Source organism: Sturnira hondurensis, unplaced genomic scaffold, assembly GCF_014824575.4.
Source record: "Sturnira hondurensis isolate 20B ecotype Veracruz unplaced genomic scaffold, ASM1482457v3 Scaffold0002840, whole genome shotgun sequence".
In the NCBI taxonomy this organism is placed as follows: domain Eukaryota; kingdom Metazoa; phylum Chordata; class Mammalia; order Chiroptera; family Phyllostomidae; genus Sturnira; species Sturnira hondurensis.
Window position 1 is genome coordinate 30,046,906 of NW_028075471.1, and position 20,078 is coordinate 30,066,983.

Genomic DNA, 20,078 nt, shown 5'->3' on the forward strand with positions numbered 1-20,078 from the left:
TGCAGAAGGCCACCTGTCCAATCACTTCGTTTTGCAGACAAGGAACCAGATCCCAGAGGGGGGGTGGCCTGAGTGGGCAAGCGGAGAGGAAAGCATTTCTCCAGCTCAGGAGCAGATCTGAGATGCGACAAGAGCTGAGGCAGGGAGGGGAGGCACTGCCACTTGGGGGGTGGGCTCGGAAAGGTGGGGACTGACCACGGGGGTCAGGTGACATGGCTGAGGTCCAGCGGGCCCCACTATGTCATGGTGTGGCATGTGGTCACTCTTCTTGATTCTCTATGAGTTGGGTCCACCCCAGCCCCGGGCCCCTCCCACCCAGCTCCCAGCACCCATCTCCCATCTCCCAGGAGCAGACCGGGTGCGAGCGCCTGTTCCTGCGCCGCCCCACCCCCCGGCACCAGCCCTGCCGGGCACAGGATGCGATTGTTCCCGTTTCACAGGCAGGGGCACTGCCTCGCAGAGGTTGTTTTTGTTTTGTTTTGCTTTTGTCTGTTTTGTAACTTAATTTAGGCTACACAACTGAGAATCTGGAGCTAAGACCTAAACCCAGAGAGAAAACTCCAGGTTTGAGCTCACAACCACTCCACCCCAGGCCCCTTCAGCTTGCACAATTCCTGCGGCAAGGAGAGCAGACGGACAGACTTGAGCCTTCCAGCTGCAAGTCCAGGAGGGCCTGGGACCCCTCTGTCTGCTAGCCTGCCTGGGAGCCCCCAGGTCCTCAGGCGGCGAGCAGTTTCTGTCATGCCCACTGACACCCCAAATGAGCTAGGGGCCAGAGCTGGGGGTCCTGAACTCTCAGACCACAGATGGGGCCTGGAGGTCCTCCCAAAGCCACTGAGGGACTGAGAACCATCCTGCCAGCAGAGTGGTCTTCTATGTGCACTTGGAGGTGGCCAGGCCCTAGGGGACCCGTGGGTGCCGTTCAGCTGACCCAAGGTCACCAACAGCCTGGAAAACAATGGGCAGTGGGTCCAGCTGTGGCCGGAGCCAGAACAAAGGTTTAGGCACTTCCTTGCCTTGAGGCCCCTCCTTTATGAATGGCTAAGGCGGGGGCAGAGGAAGCCTTCACTGGGAGGCAGGGATGTTCTGCAGAGACTGTTCCAGGAGAGCTGAGGCCGCCAGGGCCGCCGGGGGCCACACAGACAGAGTGACTGCCAGGAAGCAGGAGAGAGAGAGGACCTCAACTCCAGGCCCGGGGGCCCCCACCTGGCTCCCCAGGCTGAATGACTGCAGCACAGTCTCTCCCCCTGTTCCCTTTCTGTGGGCCCAGCCCAGAAGTTGGCATCTTCCCTCAGATCCATCCTCCACAGTCGCAGCATCAGTCTTTTCAAAGACTGATTGGACTGGATTCACCACTGCCTTGCTCTGAAACGCCCCCCGTGGCTCCCCAGTGCTCAGTGCAAATCCCTTCCGGATCCAGCCCTATTATCCTTAACCTTCCCGCCACCCCAGACTCCCCAGACCCATCCCCATGGCAGCTCTGCCCCTGACCACTCTGCTTGGGGTGCCGCTGGCCCTCTTTCTCCCCAACCCTCCTTCAGGTGCCAGATTCAATCCTCCTTTTCCAAGAAGCCTCCCAGACTGCTCCAGGCTCTGTAGGTTCCCCTCCTCCAAACCCTATGCCCTGGGTACAATCTAAGAAGTATCTGAGCCCAGGAATTTGGAGAATGGTGTCGGGAGATGAATCAATGATGAAACAATCCTTTCTTAGACTGAGGTTCCCATGCAGAGAGCAGCCAGTTCACACACTTGTCTGACATTATTATTAATAGCACCCCTCAGGTCCGGTGGCTGTGCTGGGACAGGGGCGGGACGGTGGAGGCTGGGTCCAGAGGCAATGCCCTGAGAGTGCCTACGCAGGGCACCCAGCAGGGCCCAGGGCCGTGGGCACTTATCACCAGGGCTCTGCTCAGAAGAGAGGCAGGACTACGTCAGGCTCCCTGATGTCAGCAGGCTTTTAAACAGAACCCGCCAGATAAGAGCCCAGGATTGCCCTTATCAGGGAGCACAAGAAAGGCGCCGGGTTTAATCTCAAAACCACACCCGGAATCAACGGTTTAGAGACCTCAGGCAACCGCAGCCTCTCCACCCCAACACCCAGTGACTGGGGATTTACACCTGGAGGGAGGGCAGCGGGGCACAGGTGCAGGCTAGAAAGGGGCTTCTTCAGAGAGGGGGTGTGGACCTTGGGCTTCATCCCCCAGGATGACAGGTACCTGGGAAGACAAGCCTCAGGCCCAGGGATGAGAGCACACAGCCTGGGGGCGGAAGTGGTGGTGGCGGGGACACAGGTGCATGCAGTAATGGGGAAACCTGTAGATGGGTGACCAACACCCACTAAGTGGAATCTAGGCCTGGGGAAACCACACTTCTAGCTGCAAAGGCAGCAGGGCTTTCCAAAGGCCTTGAAGACAGGCCTGGGGGGTGGGCAGAATCTGACAGATGAACGGGGGAGCCTAGTAGTACGACATACACTAGCAAAGGCTACAGGCAGCAGGGGGCTCTCTGGGGAAGCAGCTGCTGTGGCATGGTGGCAGGGGGCAGCTGGAGAAGCAGTGAGGGGACTGAGGGCCAGGTTGGTGTCACCCCCCATGTCCCTCCCCCTTCAGATATCAGATCTATTCCCTTCAGCCCCAAAACCATCTGGTGGTCTGGTTTCCAAAAGAACCCCGTGAAGGAGAAATTTTCCAGGAGGATTCTTAACTAAGGGCCGCTATCTGGGCCTCAGTTTCCCCATCTGGAAAGAGAAGGCCTTCAGTGACTCTCCAGGACACAGGATGGGTGTTTACAGGGACCTGGGCCGGACAGTGGGATGAAGTACCCGTTCATGGTGGCACGAAAGGATGGGTGGAAATGGCCGACCTCGGGTTTCCACGGTCACTGGGCGCCCAAGCACCCAACCAGTGGGCTCTGATCTCTTGCTTGCCCAGAGCGGGTCTGTTGGAGTGACTCGCAGGCTCTGGCAGGGTGCCGCCCAGACCCCTGGGGCAGCTGGCCTGCTCGCTGGCCTGCTCACTCGCCCACCCACCCATCCGCCCACTCCTGTGCTGCATTAAGCAATCTCCGTATCGCAAATGCCTGGCATTTTTGCCTTGTAGCTCCAACTCCCGGAGCTCCGTGAGGATTAGGGCATGATTAGGGAGAAGGGAGGCTTCTCATGGGTGGAGGGGAAATACCTGCAAATACACTTGGCAGCCTGACTGCCTCCTGCACGTTTCAGGAATCCAGAAGGGCTTGGGGGCCCATGAAGATTGTCCTCAGAGCCAAGGCCATCAGCACCTGTCACCTCCGTGCCCCCTCACCTGTCACTTACACTGCCTTCCCTGGGAGCACCTAGGAGCCCCTCAGAGTGTCCCCTGCCTCCACCCCACCCCTCCCCCCTGCCAGGACAGAGGCCTGCAGCACAGTTCTGTGCAGCCCTTGGGTCCCGGGAAGAAGCACCAGCCCCGGGCCCACCGGGAAAGGCCATCACCCACCACCTGCCTCCTCTCTGAAGCCTCTGGTGCTTCCACTCTCGGGTCACCCCCCGCCCATGAGACCTACAGACCTGGACACTCAGTCTCTCAGCTCTCAGTGTTCCTTTCACCTGCAAAGCCCTTTCATCCAATTATCCACTTGTCAACACCCAGCCCATCTGTCCAGACCCAGGTGAGAGGGCTGCCACCTTTGAGGGGCCTCCCAGATCCCCCTGGAAATATGAAGAGCAAACCCTCATTGAGTCCTCGTGAAGGGCCAGGCCCTGATCTATGCGCTTCACAATATGTGGACCCAGATCGGTCCTGTTTCAGCTCTGGGAGGTGGACACTTTGCAGATGAGGAGACTGAGGCTCAGGGAGCTTGTGTCAGGTGCTCAGGCCACACAGGCAGGAAGCGGGGGTCAGCACCAAAGTCAGGCGTTCCGGTCCCGCTGCGGCCTCTCTGGTGCGACGCCTCCCTGCACGTGCCTTCTGCAGTTTCTCACATCCACATAGTCGCCCCCCCAACATCGCAAGCTCTGCCACAGAGCTCCCCAAACTTTAATCCGATGCCCCTGCGGGTTTCATTGAAATGCAGATCTGAGTCAGCGGGTCTGGCCAGGGCCCCCTCTTCTCAATTCCAGGGAGGGAAGGTTCAAGAAAACTGCGTGTGCTGCATGTCCCGCAGAAAGAGGCCAGTGACTCGAGGTCCCCGGAAGAGCTTCCCACTGATGAGAGAATGGAGTGAAGTGTCACCGCTAGACTGGTCTTCCTGCTCACACTGTCCCCCCAAAACTGGAAGTGACCTGCCCTTTCACCCAGAGACCCAGAAACAAAGAGTGGAGAAAGAGAGAGGCCCCAGTGGGTAGTCACAGTAAGAAAGGGTAGAGCTCCCCCCTTCCCACTGAGGTCTGCTTGTTCGATGAACCAGACCCCAGAGATGGGGGCAAGTTCAGGCTCTGCCCTTGGGAGGCCACTCACCTCTAGGACATGGTTGGCTCTTTACCTTGAAGGAAAAGAAGGGGACATTATTCCAAGTTCAAGGCCATTAGGAAGGCTAAGCGTCCTCTCCCCAGAAAAGTACACATATGTACATGTACCCAAAGATTTCAATATAATTTGGGGGTATGGACCCCTGAAGCTTTCTTACAGCCTCCCTAGAAAGCCATGCACTCCCAAATGCAAGCACCTGTGGGCAGGGACGCTTGGGCCTGTTTCATTCCTGCAGGCCGGACTGGCACTGCGGGCTTGCTTACTCTCACTTCCGGCCCGGGAGGGGGCGGTGCCAGGCTTTGCTCATCTTCCATTCCAGAAAACTGCAGGGAAAGGGCATTGAACTGCATGTGTACCTGTGTCTTGGCTTCCGGAACAGTGCTTTTCTAATTTGTCGGAACTGGCCTTCTCAAACAACGCCAGAATATTTTGATTTCTCCAGCCTTGCCACTCCGACCTGGTCAAGAGGTTAAGTGAGTTTCATTGAAAAGACAGCTTTCCTTCCAGGCTGATAAACAAGGCTGCAGCAAGGAAACCACCTTCCTCACTGGTTACTCAGCTGGAGCAGCCTGGCCCTGGCCAAGGAAAACAAATGCATAAACATTTCGGGGATATATAGGAAGCAGTTCTGCTGGACGCCTGCTGTGAATGGTCACTGGAGTTTACACAGCCGGCCCCGCTGGGGCCTCCGCGCAGCCTGGACAAAGCACTCCCTGCCCTCTCACTTCCCTCCGGGCTCCTCCCTGCTGGGCCGAACACCGACAGCCAGTCGCAGACATGCACAGCCCATGAGCACAAAAGAAGCTCTTCGATGGGCACCCCCAGAGGCCAGCTGTGCCCCCTGCATGCTTGCACTTACAGAGGAGGGTCTCCTTTCAGCCGGCACTGCAGTGAACACAACCCCTGAGCTGCCTGCGTCCTGAGTCCCCGGGGCCACTCAGAGCCTGGGGACTGGCTACCACCTGGTGTTCACCAGCCTCTGTGGCTTCTTCCTGGGCCAGGGATGATCTTGAGTTCGGACCCCTTGTGTAAACACCCACCTCTTCGGGCACCACTCAGAGCCCCGGCCCAGGTGCTGGGAGGGCACAGCAGAGGCGGCACAGGGACGTGCTCCTGCAGGCTCTGCTCCGCTGCTGCCCACTGCTCTCGCTCGGACAGCAGCAGCACAGGCTGCCGAGGGCTGGGCTCTGCCTCTGGGCGCCCTCCCTCCCTCAGTTCTGGTGCTGGGCTCTGATACTGCTGCCTCTCTGGTCTATTCCACCAGCCTCCCGGTGTATTTCCACACTTCCTCCCTCTGAATGAACAGAACGAAGGCGACTTCATCTGTAGTTTTCCCTCCTTGAGTAACTGTTTTTCCCAGGCCCACTGTTCCATCCCGGCCCTGGAATGTGAGGGTCCCCACACACTGCCCACCCCCATCCTTAGCTGGCTCCTGCACATGCCGTGCTGCAGACGCATGGGGGACCACACCCAGTCCCTCTGTCCACCCCCATCCTACTGCCCTCTGTGGCTATGAGGCCTCTCCCAAGAAGGTTCTTTGTCCCACGCCCACTTGGCCAGGCCTACCTAGCCTGCAGGTCCACAAGACCATCCTCTGGGGCCCCAGGAATCCAGGTCTGCCCGAGATGGGCCAGCACGGCTTGTGATACCTGGCACCTTAGACCTGGGTGTGACCAGGAGCAGTCCGGCTGAGCCACAAGTCCAGCCAGGAACACCACGAGGCCAGAGGCCATCACTTGCCTGCAGAGACCCTGGTAGGGGACATTGCAGCCCAAAGGTCACCAGGGCTCCGAGGTCCCTCCCCCCAGGACTGTTCCCACTTGAGCCTCGAATCATGCAGACACAGTGGTTTCTCTCTGACAACAAAACAAGTGAGTCTGGGCTCTCGCCATGGGTTTCTCTCCTGTTTTATAGAAAGCCGGTTACCAGGAACGATGAGGGCCCACAGTCCCATACCTGCCATATCAGAGGCTTGGCAAGGGGATGGCCCAGCAGGGAGCGCAGGAGGGACTCGGGCTAAGGCAGCAGCAGTCCCAACAGCCAGCCTCCCTCCTGTCCCCAGCAGTCACAGCCAGCTGGGAGGGGGCCACAGGGCAGCAGCACCCAGGCCCTTATCACAGTCCTGGGCGGGCCCTTCATGGAAGGTGCAGGGCGGCTCTGGATGCTCCCGAAGCTGTGCTGGCCCAGTTGGGGGTGACAGCCTTCCGACAGACTCATCCCTGAGGCCTGGGGCCTAGCTGTCAACCCTGCAATGGGTGGTGGAGCCACAGGACACAGCCACTCCAACACAGGCTCACAGGATGGGGTCTGAGCCATTCCAGTTCACGGACGCCCCCTTCCACCTAAGAACAGAGGGACAGAAAAAGAGGGTCAGAGCTGTGGGGCCCACACAGGAGCCATCTCGGGCCCTCGCTCACCTGAACTGCTCGTCTTGCCGTCTTGGAGAAGTCAGGTTCCGCCCTCCCCCTGGCTCCTCCACACGCACACACAAGCCTACATCCCAGGCCCTTCTAAAACACAAATGCACCCAAGGCCCAGCAGAGTGACGGAGGGGCAGTTCATCCATTCATTGCTTCCTGCCACAAGTGTTCACTGGGGACCCCCTTCATGCCTGTCAGTGCGGGGCCCTCACCTCACACAAAGAGTCTACACATATCGTTCCGGGGTGCCTAATGCCTAAAGGTACGTGGAAAGACCTAGATACGATAAAACCCTGGCTTGTTCAAGACGCAGGAAGAGGTCTGGCCACTGGGGCCCAGAAAGGTGTGGCGAGAAGGGGGGCGGGGGAGGGGGGCGGGGCGGCGCTGTGCCATGCGTGCGGGACCTAGGAGGCCCTGTTGTCTCTCTGGGCTCTCCTCTATGAGCCTGGGAAGCTGGCAAAGGGTTGTGGGCCGTTCAGTAAAACACAGATTCGCATTTAAAGGAAAAAACCCACAACTTTATGACACTCTCAGAAACACTGAGTGTAATTAAACTGTAGTCCAGGCTTAGCTACAATTTAATAATAGTTCCATTCCCAAATAGAAGTTTTGTTCGTGAGACCACGACATCTCCCAGGTGGGGCTTTAATATGTGGCATTATTTTTTCTACAGCAACTTGGGGGACTCACATTTCCATCGGATGGCACGTTCCTGCAGAACCTGGCATTGGGTATCTGACGCGTATGCCCATCTCATAAGAGAAAGTGGGCTGGGAAACAGGCATCACACACCTCCAGAGCAGTGCCAGAGCGCAGAGTTTGAGGCTGGGGTGCGGAACTGCTTTTCACAGCACAGGGTCTGAGGAGGGAGGGAGCAGACGTTTCCAAAACCTGAAGTTTTTCTCCAGGACAGAAATCAAAATGGTAAGTGCCACAGAGGAGGAAGATAGAGATGCTCTTCTCACTCTAACTGCACATGTGTGTTACAAAGTCCAGGAGACCTGAGACCAGACGGCCGCAAGCAAGAAGGGACAGCACCACTCAAAATACGATGTCTCCATTTCGCAACTGGAGCTTGGAAGCACTGAAGGGCTTCAGCACAAACCCGACCGACACGCCTCATCTTCATGAAAAACCTAGACTCCCACTGCATTTCTGTCTCTCTGCTTCCTCGGGCCTCTGCCCTTTGCCTTTCTTCACGCCTGTGCCTGGCTCCAGCTGCCACATCCCTGCCCTCGCTTTTCAGTTGAGAGGGATCCTTGTCCAGAGGCTTGTCCAGGGTTCATACATGCATCCTGCTCTTCCGGCTCACTGCCCTCTCATGCCAGACTACTTCCGGTATCTGTAAAGGCCGCCTGTTCCCCTGTTGCATATTTTACATACTTCACACCATTCCATTCCCCTTCAAACGAGCAAGAAGACTCCTTGTCATTGGGAGAAAAGAGATCTTTGCAGCGCTCCTGTGCTTCTCACTCCTGTAGAAAGGCACAGTGCAGGAGACACCTGCACAGAGTGCACTGGGAACAGCTGGTACTGCATGCCCCGGGCCCCACCCCAGGCTCTGTGGGGCCCGACCTCTCGTAAACACGGGGAGTGTGAGGATACAATGTGCGGCATGGCCCCTCTCGTAAACATGGAGAGTGTGAGACTACAACGTGCGGCATGGTCCGGACACAAGACACAGCCCTGCCTATGCTGTACACGTCAATCAGTGTGCCAAGAAATCTTGATCTGGTCCAAGTATGAAAGCTGAGTTGCTCCTTCTGGTTCAGACACTCAGCGAGAAGGGCTGAGATGGGTGGATGATGGATAACCTGCTCAGCCAGGAAGGTCACACTGTTTTAGGGAACGGGTCCCTCCAACCCTAGCCATGTTCTCTTCAGTGTCACTGGGTAATGCCCCATGATACTAAGACATGTCACCTCAGTGAGGTTGCATTGGTCTCTGGCAACCTGGCCTTTCCTTCCTGCACAGCAGGCTGAGCGGTGCTGTCTCCACACCTGAACCACCTGCTCCCTGGGACCTGCTGGTCACAGGTGCTCTGGATGTACTTGTGTCCACCTACTTTTCCAGGAGAGGTCTTCGCTCCAGAGTCATTGCTGGACGAGCTGCTTAGTGAGACGCATCCCAGACCTCCCCGCTGTGAAAAGCAGAGTCCACTGGTGCGCGTCCACAGGCCCTGCCTCCCCTCATTGTCAGTCATGTTGTGTGAACCAACAGGGTCGGCATCGCTGGTCCCACTGGGTGTGGATGAAGTGATTCTGTGGTGCCTGGGTGCTTTAGACTTTGTGCTGAGCTGCTGGGCATCAGCGTGGAGGTAGATCCGGAGGAATATATTAGGTGCCTAGGGGTGGAGCCACTTCAGTAGAACCCATCGGCACCGTCATATTCACCACCGCTCGAAGGAGAGACACTGGGGCTGTGTCTGGAGAAAACCGGACGGGGCAGAAGTCGGACTGCTCCCGGTGGTCAGTGCCCACGCCTGCACTGATGAAGCCTTGCCCCTGGGGCTGGAGCCGTCCTTGGGCGGCTCTCGCTGGTGCGGGCAGAGGGAAGATGGATGCAGCTCTGGCCCGCATGGCTGAGCAGGTTCCGGAGGCAGGACAGTGCTGAGCACAGGATCCCAGGGGCAAGGCTGGTCTGCCCGTGATAGTGCTTCAGCACTCTGTGGCCGTGCAACACGGGGCTTCATGGGTGCTGCCGGCAACTCAAGACTGTCCATTTTCTTTCTCTGTTCGTCATCTTTGAAGTTTTGAACCATGTTATTTAAAACATGGCTTTTGTTGTTCTATTAAGATTTGTAGGTAGGCATCGGCCTCTATAAATTACTCAACCAAAGTTTCGGATGCTAGGGACATACCATAAATCCAGACCCTAGAAAGGCAACTGAAGGGGTCAGGGAGGAGAGTGGCATTCTGTCCAGCCTGGCCCTGTGACCCAGATTTGAATGGAGCAACAACTGTCCACAGCTGGGTGGGTCCTCGCCCCCGGTCATGGCAAGAATGAGGGGACGAGTCAGAGATGGAATGGACTTCCTGTGTCCCTTTACAGTCCATCCTCAGCCTGGCCCCAAGGCCCTCCCCTACGCCTCTCAGCCTTCATCCTCGCCACTCAGAGCGGGCATGCGGAAGATCCTCCTCTGAGCTCCCACTCTGCAAACACCTCAGACCCTGGCAGGACGGCGTGTGGTCTCAGTGAGCCAGACTGGCCCATCACTGCACGAGCATGCCACGCCAACAGGCACTGAGGCTTATGGCCAGGCTGTTGGGTTCACGCTTGGTTTGAGGGTTTTCAGAGCGGCATCTAACCCACCCCTCCCAGCCGACAGGTGCCAAAGCAGGGAGAGCACTGAAGCACCAGAGAAAAGCAGTTTGCAGTTTACGGCAGAAGATCAAAGCAGAGACGTTTTAAAATTTGAAAGGACTTACATAAAAATTCATACACTTTCAAATCCATTCCTGCCAGAGAGCGGGTCCTGTGAGTCAATGACGAGGACAGCAGGGAGAGCTCTGCGCGTGCCTTAGGACCCGGCGAGATGGGGCAGGCTAGGACGGATGCCCTCCGAGTGAGGAAGAGCACCAAGGCCCCCTTCCGATGGTAACTCAGGAGGGTGAGTGCGAAGCAGGGCTTCTGGACCTGCAGACCCCCGATATTTTGGGCCACATAATTCTGCTGCAGGCGCTGTCTTGGGTATTGTTGGATACAGAACCCCCTGCCCCCCGCAGCTGCGACGACCAAAAATGTCCCCAGATATTAACAAATGGCCCCTGGGGCACAAGACCGCCCCGACTGAGGACCGATAGCCCCAGGGTCGACCTCAGTGAAGATGCCATGGTCCCTGGTGCCCAGGTGGCTCAGCATCACAAAGGCCCACCTCACAGCCCCACGGGAGGCCCTTCCTCCAGGGCCACCACCACCACCACAGAACGGCAGTTACTGCCCAACCGACGGTCAGCTCCGATGACCCTGATGGTGGGGGAAGATGCCCAACAGAGCCTGTGTCAGCCAGGAGCAGGGGTGGGCCTGGTTTTGGCCTTGGGAGCTGACTGGCAAAAACACACCCCATGCTCCTCTGACTCACGCCGCTCTTCCAGGAAAGAATCCCACAAGCAAGTTCCTTCCCTGGGCCCCATGGCCCCAGGGGGTGTCTCTCACCTGTGGCCTGGCCTATGCTCTGCCCTCCGCCCCCACCCTTCAGGGTCAGACCCGGGACCCCTTCCAAAAGGGTTCTCTGGCCCTGGGGGTCAGCCCTCAACACGGCTGCCACCCTTCCCCCAGCAGTACTGCTAGGGGTCTCCCTCCCCCAACAGACTCGGAGTCCCAGAGGGCAGAGCTCCTCGTGCTGGCCTCCAGCTTGGGGCCTGAGCGTGGCGACCAGGTGCTACTGCCCGGACACCCCTCCACACCAGCTGCTCCTCCAGAGCCCAGAACCCAGCGGGGAAACCTTACTCTCTGTGCACACTGCCTGACCCCTCCCCTTTGCCTCAGACTGTTGCAAAGCCCTTTCCGTGTCCCACAGCCACTCCCCTGTCCCTTGCCCTCTGCCTTCTCCCCTCACACAGGTGTGAGCCCCTTATGGTCCATCAGAGAGGACGTGGTTACACCCAATTGACAGGTGGGAGAAGTCAGTGACAGCAGAACCAGACCTGCTGGCGGCCATGCAACGTGGCTGCACACAGCTGGACAGTGGAGGCCGGGCCCTATTCTGTGTTCTCGCCTGCATCTCGGAGCTCAGTGTTGTACGAGCCTGTCCAGGTACGAGGAACACCTAGGGCGGGTGTGCACGAGGACTGGGGGGCAGTGGGAGCACCCAGGGATCCCTGCCACCGTGGGGGACCCTCAGGTGGCTGGGGGACAGCCAGGGGAGCAGGGTACTGGGCTCCGGCCCTGGAAGGCAAGCTTACAGCTGAAATTACATTTTCAATTTCCTGTCTGAGCGTGCAGACAGAAACATCTGGGGCCTGGCCCCAGGCCCCAGGTGTGAGTCTCTCCTCTCTTTTCTGGACTGCTGACAACTGTTTCATTTTCTCCCACTCTCACTAGGCTGGAGGGTTGAGAGTGGTCACCGTGTGCGTCAAGTTGGGCAATGACCCACAGTGAGCCGGGTTTTGCTGAGGTGGTTAGAAAACAGTGGGAAGAGGGGGGTGAGGACAGGCCCCGCAATCCTGACACAAGCAAAGGTAACAGGAGACTCTTTGAGGTGGAGAAGCGCGTCACACAGGACAGTGGAGACGACCTGGCACGGAACCCAGGGATCATTCAACTTAGGATGCTCTTCTCCGAAGGCAAAACCCGAAGTCTGGTCTTGTGCAATGTCACCAGAGTGACAAAGCCAGGTGGTGGGAAGTCGCAGTGCCTGCTGAGTGACCTTCTGCCGGGCTGGGACAGCTGGAGCCTAAGCTCCAGGCCCCATGCTGCTTGTGACTAGAGGGGAGACCTGGGCACAGACCTCCACTCAGGAGACCCCCATCTGTAAAGAGAAGGGCCGTGCCTGGTGGTGAGCAAGGGCCCTTTTCTGGGCCCTCACCCAATGCCAGCTGGCCAGGTGTATGGTGTGCTTCGCACTGGGTCAGGGTGAGCGCCAGAGGTCCTTATGGGGCAAGAGTCAGGTTTGAGGGTGCATGGTGCATCTCTCCCTGGACCAGAGCAGAGTTGATTCTGAACTTGACTTCCATTTGACTGGGAGCTCTCTGAGAGCAAGAATCAAGTCTTATCCCGCTCTTTCTTCCATGGGGTTCAGTCCAGGGTTCCACAGGGTGGAAGTGATGGGGGGAACCACCTGCCCACAGGCGGGTCCTGCTTGGCGAGCCCTGACTGACCTCAGAGGTGACCTGAGCTCAGCCGGGGCACCATACCTACCCCCTTCCCGTCAGAGCAAGGGCTTCCCACAGCAGCAGGAAGTGTCCCTCAAAAAGGCAGGGCCCAAGTCCAGAGGGTCCTCAATGACCTTTAAGTTCACTTTCCCAAGTTTCTCTCTTTGAACTGTTTGGGAGTCTGGGATGAAAACAATATGCCGAAGCCTTTGTAATCCAAGCCCTGGAACAGGATTCCGGGAGGCTGGGCCTTCTGGTTCCTATTACTGCGGGATGTTATCTGATGGAGACAGATGGGGGGACACCCAGAGGTCCCACTCCGCCCACTCCACTTTTCCGGGAATAACGGCAGTAATGCTGGGAAAGTTTCACAGGTGGACCCTCACAGCGAGGCAAGAGGTGGGGGCGGTGGAGCAGGCGGCCAGCGGGGCCCTGGGTATTGCATTGGGACAGATGCATTCCATGTGCCAGATGCACCAGGCACAGGAGGGTTGGCACCTCCATTGGCGACTGATCTCACAAGACAGCTGGGAGGGGGAGGCGCTGCTCTTTTCAGGCTCTGGGAGTGTGGTCCTCAAAGTGTGGGTGGGGGACAGCAACCCCAGCAGCAGCACCTGGGAACTCCTCAGAAATGCACATCCTCAGGCCCAGAGAGGACCTACTTGACCAGAGCCCCTGGGGGTGAGTGAGCCCCAGGACCTGTGTTTTGGCACGCCCTCCAGGGGGTGCCCGCTAAAGCCCAAGACCACGCTCCAGGGCAAACCTTCCAGATGGGGAGCCACAGCCAGAAACCAGTGTACTAGACCATCGATCCCTCAGCCACTGGGAGCTGGGTGGGGTCTGTGCCAACCGGGGTCCCTAGTCTGGGTGTCCCTAACCCTGGGGGCTACACAAATATGATGTCCCCTCTGTGGCAGGACCAAGAGGGACTGTCAGAGGAGATGCCAGGACTCAGCCTGGCCCAAGCTCCTCGCCTGACAGTGAGCAGGGTCAGAGGCAGGGGCAGAGCAGACCACCTGCCCCAGGCCAAGCCTCATGCCCCAGTGTGGCAGCCTACCTCATCCTCTCACTGTTCATCTCATGGCACATGGCCACAGTGGGGCCGGGGAAGGGCCTGGAGAGGGGGACAGCTGCAGGAAGAGGAAGAGATGCTCCAGGTCCACAGTCACATTCAGATGTGTCCGGACTGAGATCCCTGATGGAGTGGGGCCCCAGGTCACTTTCAAGCACTTGCCATCAGGGCTGAGCCCAGGAAGTCCACCCCTGGGCCCCCAGAGGTGCTTGTGGGTCCAGTGGCAGAAGCTTTCCCATGGAAAGAGGGACCCCTGTAGGTGGGGCAGCTGGAGAGGTTCAGGGTGGTGGGCCGCCCCCAGGGAGGCTGGAAAAACAAACACCCCTTCAGCAAGGGCCCCAGAGGCCGGGCAGTGGGCGGAGCCCATGCCCAGGGTGTGGTCCAGAGCCCTGATCTACAAGCCCACCTGCAGGAAGGATGGCCTGTGGCCTCCCACCCTGTCCTACAGAAGGCGCCAAGGCCAGTGTCACCTCCCTTCCCCACTGCTTGCCCTTCTCTCATCACTCTGAATGAGTGTCCCTTTGTACATGAAAGGAAAGCGACCTGCACGTGCCTGTAATCCTCCGATGAAAGAAATGCCAGCACATGACCCCAAAGGAATGCTTCATCCCGGGCCCAGGGGGGTGGGCAGGTGGGCAGGCAAGCAGAGGGGTGAATGGAGGAGGCCCAGTGGGAAAGTCTCAACATGGCCCAGGTCCTCTAACTGCACCTGTGGTATCTTCTTTCTCTGTGCAGCTCCATCCAAGGGCCTGCTTGCCTATGAGGGGGCAGCACCCTGAGGTTCCAGGTAAGCTGCGTGGATCTCAGAGCTGCAAGGCCTCAGCCATCACCTGGTTCCCCCACTCCAACCCTGATCACTTCACAAGCTGGAGAACGGAGGTTCACCTGATGTCCCACTGACTCTTGAGTGGCTGAGACAATAGTAAGAGGAGAGCTGCTTACAGAGTGGAGGCGGTACCCCGGCAACTGCAGCATGCTGGGAGCCAGGCGCTGCCATCACCCCCACCTCACAGAGGACCAAGTGAGGTCCAGACAGGTGAAGTCCAGTGACTCTCAGCCAGCAGGGGCAAGGCCAGGATTTGCACCCAGGCAGCCTGGCTCCAGAACCCACACTCTGAGCCTGCGCATTGTACTGCTTCCCCCAGAGAAGGTGCTGGAATTCAGGCCCCTCCTTCCCTGGCCTGCCCCTCCTACCATGTCCAAAGGCCTCCAAGTCACCACCCCAAAGCTCAGCGAAGGGCCCCCCAGAGCCTGGGAACTCCCCACAGCTCCAAGCTCACCACCCTCTGTCTGGGGTGCCGCCCGGCCCTGAGGCCCTGCTGGAGAACTCGGGGGTAAAGTGAGCCCTGACTCCCTGTCGAGTCTAGGCAACCCCCTGCCTTGTCCTAAATATCAGCCTCCAGTAAATACTGAGGGGCTGGATTAGAGGAGCCAGGACCCCCTGCCTGAGGCTGAAGGACCACTCTGCTCAGCGGGCCCAACCGCAGCAGCAGAGTGACCACGGCCGCTCCTCCCCAAAGCAGAGGGCGCTGCTGCTCCAGGAAGCTGCCCCCCAGCTACCGGTTGGGTGGGCCAGTCCCAACCACCTTCCTGTCCTGCTTAAAAGACCCCCAAACCTACCCCCAGGTAACCTTACCAGTCCTTCTGCCTCTGAACCTAACAACACTCCCCGCACTGGGGGGCTGCTGCCCTGAGCAAGCAAGGGTCTCAAGGTCCCCACTCACCCCCAGCCCTCAGCTCAGGGACATCTTCAGAAGTTGTCCCCCCACAAATGACACACTTTTCCACTTGGGCCAGGGTGATCACGTAATACTTCACACGAACAAGCCCCAAGCACTGTGTCTTTCTGGTCTGTGGGGGCCCCACCCCCTGTGAATTGGGGTGTCGTGCAGCCCACACCCCCACACTCCCGGCCACCCAGGTGAGGTTCCTCAGCCGGGGCTGGGGTCCCTGACTCACTTGGTCCTGATGCAGAGCTCGAGGGGCGGGATGAGGTCGAGGTCGCTGTCTCTATCCTCAGGGACAGTCTGGGTGGTGTCTGGGAAGGCGACAGAGCCACACACTCAGGCCAGGGCCCACTGACAGCCCACCTCCTAGGACCCACCTCTTCTGGCACCTGTTCCTCCTCTCGCCCCCTCGTTCCTGCCCCTCAGTTCTCACCTGGACACCACCGCAGCCTCCTCACTGGCCTCCCACTTCCAGTCTCCACCCCACCCTCCTGCCCCGCCCTCAGCTACCAGAATAATTCCATGTAAAAGACATCTGATCCCATCACTCTGCTGCTCCAGAACCTCCCAGGGCTCTCTACTGCCTGGAGGATAGACCTCAAATTTGTGGGTGTGGTATTCCAGACTAGTGCATGCTCTCGGGCTCTCCTCACGCCATGGCACCATCTGCTTCTTGGCCCAGCTCCGGCTCCCTGCGGCAGGAGGACCCTGACACTCGCCTGCCAACCCCCATCCTGACACTCAGTGAGTCTGCACTGCTCTCTGACTGCTGTGCGCAGGTGTGCTAGGGACCGCTTCCCCCACAAGCCTGGAGGCTCCCTGAGGCTGCGCTGGATGGGGTGGGGAGGCAGCGCACCGATGGTCAGCCGGATCTGCTCCTGCTGGTTGGCCAGGCCGTCATAGTAGTACAGGTCGAAGAGCCTCTCGGTCCTCCAGTCTCGCAGGAGCCCCGGCTGCAGGCTGAAGAGGATGCTGAAGTGGCTCTCACTGCACACCACCCAGATGGGGAAGCGAGGGGTTTTTAGGAAGCAGCCAACCTGGACAGGGGGAAGAGGGCAGGGATGCTGAGCATCTCCTGGCCAAGCCCAGGGCCAGCTGACCTCAGGGGCCCAGTTGGAGACTGTGACCTGTGTGTGAGGCTGGCGTCCCTTCCTGCTGCTCACAGACGCAGCAGCCTGACTCCCAGAGCTGTCCCCACTGGCTCAGCCTGCCGCTCACAGGGCCTCTGCCTCACAGACAGCCTGGCGGAGATGCTCAGTCTGGAAGCCCACCGCCTCCTAGCACATGGGGCTGCCTGCTGAGCCCCGAGGTCCTTCATGTCCAGCCTGTCCTGCCCGGACAATGAACGACCTCCTGAACAGGTCTCCCCCACCCTGCCCTGCCCATCTGGCAGCCCATGGAACCTCTCACCAGTCCTCAAACTACGCCAGCATGGCGAGTGCCAGCACCTGTGCATCTGCAGAGCATGGTCTGGAGGGCTGGCAGTCCTCTCCACCCCTGCAGGGTACAGCATCACCCAAACCACCCAACCAGGGAGCACCAATTGCCAACTTGGGCCCCCGCCTGGGAGGTACTGGCTAGCCCCTCCTCTAGCACATGCATCACTGCCTCATGAGGACACGTCTGCCTGCTGTTCACACCCTGGGCTGTGCCCTTAGTGCTGAGCAGGGGCATAGTCCACACAAGCAAACATTTGACGAACGAGGGTCCTCGTGAGTGAGGTGGATCAGGAACCAGGTAGGACTTTACCTAGAAGACAAGTGGGACTTGGAGCCACAGGGAAGAGGGAGGGACAGCCTGTGGGTGAGCAGTCAGTGGTGACACCAGGGACCAATGTCCAGAGACATTCAGGGAGCAGTAAGGCACACTAGGGAAGGCCAGTGGGGTGGGGGAATGGGAGCTGGTACTTTCCTCCGGTGAGGTGCTCCCTCCAACGTCCCTGGTAGAGGGCCCTGTTGCTCTCACCGCCAAGGGGGGTCGGTGCCTGGCCACCCCACCCCTCAGCCCACTCTCTCTGTCACCTGTGAAACCTGTGGGCTGTGCCTTCCCCACACAGGCTTGAGTTTATTCAGTGTGTACATGCCATGGGCTGGGCCAGACTGACTCTGTCCTAAATCCCTACCAGCCCCAGGAGATGTTTGCTTGCTCAGGTATTTACAGCCATAGCCTGTGGATTAAGGAAAGAATGGGAATTATTTTTCCAGTGGAGAGAAGGGCATACTTTCTCCGGGGCCTGTCCCAGAAGCGTGGCCCTCCTCAGGCCCTGCAAGCCCTGTGGGAGCCAGCTCTGGGCTGGGGGAGGGGCTGCGCAGAGCGCCCTCGGCCCGGTTCCTGGTGCAAGGCTTGCTGTGAACAACCGCTGCCTCTGGAGGGTGGGAGGACGACCTTTACGAGGTGTCCCTTTCCTCTTCATCCAAGTGCCGGGTCCCCACCTGGCCCGCTGGGCCCTCACTCCAGCCCTGCGTGACATTCAGACGTGACTTCGGAGCCTGCTCCTCAGTGGGAAATGGGAATTAGATGTTTTAGAGAATGTGGCTGGACGTGCCTGAACCCCATGGCCAACCTGGCTTCTGCTCCAAGCTCCAAAGAGGCTTTTCTGGCAGGGTTGTCACCTCGAAGAGGGAGCCTCAAAACCTGGGGACCCAGGGCTCATTCACGGCAGGAAAAGGAGCCGCACAGCCGCCCGGAGGCAGGCGTCTGCACAATCAGCCACCCTGAATTTTCCAGCGGAGGGACAAAAGGGCAGCTTGCCATTTATACAGCGGTCAAAAGATTAAAGGCAAAAAAAAGCTGCCCAGGGAGTTTATAAATGAGCTTTCTCATTCAGGAGCCTCTTCCAAGTGGGTGACATTTTCCAAAGACGAAGTTTCCTTCCTTGGACTCAGGGGTAGCTGACCAAAGGCCTGGGGCGAGGAGGCAGCGGGGGGCGCATTTCCTCCCCCACCAGCTTTCTGCTGGTGGGTGACCACCACGCAGCACAACCACTGACTACTCTTCAAAGAGGGGGTCTCACGTCTCTGACAGGTGGGGGAGGTGCAGCCTTAATGGAACAAGCCCCACAGGTGATTGCAGGCAGGGCTGCAGTCTGCCATCTGCAGGGACACCGTGCATCAGCAAGGCTGCACTCTGGTCCCAGGCACCGTGCCAGGCCATGGGATATGGCAGTGAAGGACATAAGAACAGCCATGTATGTCCTATGGTGCCTACCAGGGAGTGGGGAAGGCAGGTGGTAATCAAATAGTCCTACAGGCCCGTTTTCGCCTCCTTCCACTGAATCTAAGATGCCGTTGGAGTTGCCATTATTTTTCCCTATGGCTAAGAACAAACGTGAGCTGGCCATTTGAGTCTGACCATCGACTGCAGGGCTGCATCACAGTCTCTGGAATGTTCAAAGGTGGGGAGAGTGTGCACCTCACAAGCAATGAAATACGATACTTAGAGCAAAAAGAGGCCCAGGGAGGAAAGAATTAAGATTCCATGGTGCAAAATGATAGGAGGGCTGGGGCCACGAGTGGAGAACCCTGTCCAGACAGAGTGATGAGGTTAGAAAGGGCCTCCTGTAGGAAGTGGCATCTAAGCCACAATGGGCTGGGAGGGGAAACAGGAACAGGTCTCATGGGGCCTGGGAGGTCCTGGGGAGCACTGGGCCTGTAGAACGACGGCTGTGCGAGAGAGCTGCCCTGACTGGGGCTCCACAGGCCAGGCAGCTTAGGCAGCAGACACGCAGGTCTCCCAGTTCTGGGGGCTGGAGTCCATGATCAAGGTGTCAACGGGGCCGGTTTCTCCTGGGGCCTCTCTCTGTGGCTTGTGGGTGGCAGTCATCCCCCCAGGTCTTCACACCGTCTTCTCTTCGTGTGTATCCATGTCCCAATTTACTCTGACAAGAGCACCAGCCACAGTGCGGTAGAGCTCAGCCAACAGCCTCGCTGAAACTTAATCACCTCTGTAGGGCCCTCTCTCCAAATACAGGCACACCCCGAGGCACTGGGAGCTGGGTTTTCAACATATCAATTTGTGGGGGACACACAATTCGCCGTAAACAGCCCATAACAGTCTCAGAGACCTAGACAACCACCGAAGGGTGGTTAAGCAAAGGAATGATGTGCTCGGATCCACTCTCTAAAAGATCACACTGTATAGGCAGGACACGAAGACAGTGGGGACAGGAGCCCCAGATCAGCTGGGCTGTCACAGGTGCCCAGGCCAGTGATGCTGGTGACTCAGACTGGGAAAAACAGACTCGAGAGACAACTTAGGGTGGGAGCCATGTGGCCCCCCGAAGGACAGGACGTGCCTCTGGTCTGGGTCACTGCACAGACGGTGCCGTGTGTGGAGCGGGGGACATGGAGGAGGGTGGAGCTGGCAGTGAACACAGCTCCATCTTTGCTGGGGTCCTTTCATGGAGACCGCAACAGAAATGCCTTCTCCAGGCAGGGGAGAAGCACCAAAGTTAAACTCCCTGTCCCATGCAGGCCTTCCCAGGCCTGTCAGTCCCCCATCACCGTGACCACCACGAGGAGGTGGCCTTTCAGCTGCAGCCTGTGTTGTGGTCCAGCCCTCACTGCTGAGCCCCAGGTAGTGGGAGTGAGGGGGAAGTC

The 20,078-nt window shown here is 58.6% G+C and overlaps 1 protein-coding gene across 1 annotated transcript in view; it reads right to left on the reverse strand.

The window, feature by feature from the left end:
- Positions 1–6,339: 6,339 nt before the first annotated feature.
- MINDY4 (MINDY lysine 48 deubiquitinase 4) overlaps positions 6,340–20,078 on the reverse strand; it is a 100,388-nt gene continuing 86,649 nt past the window's right edge. The window contains exons 16-18 of the mRNA XM_037041201.1: positions 16,337–16,517; positions 15,713–15,791; positions 6,340–6,790 (exon numbers count right to left, since the gene is read on the reverse strand). Coding sequence (XP_036897096.1) covers positions 6,742–6,790; positions 15,713–15,791; positions 16,337–16,517 — 309 coding nt within the window. The 3' untranslated portion in view covers positions 6,340–6,741. The remainder of the gene's footprint in view (positions 6,791–15,712; positions 15,792–16,336; positions 16,518–20,078) is intronic.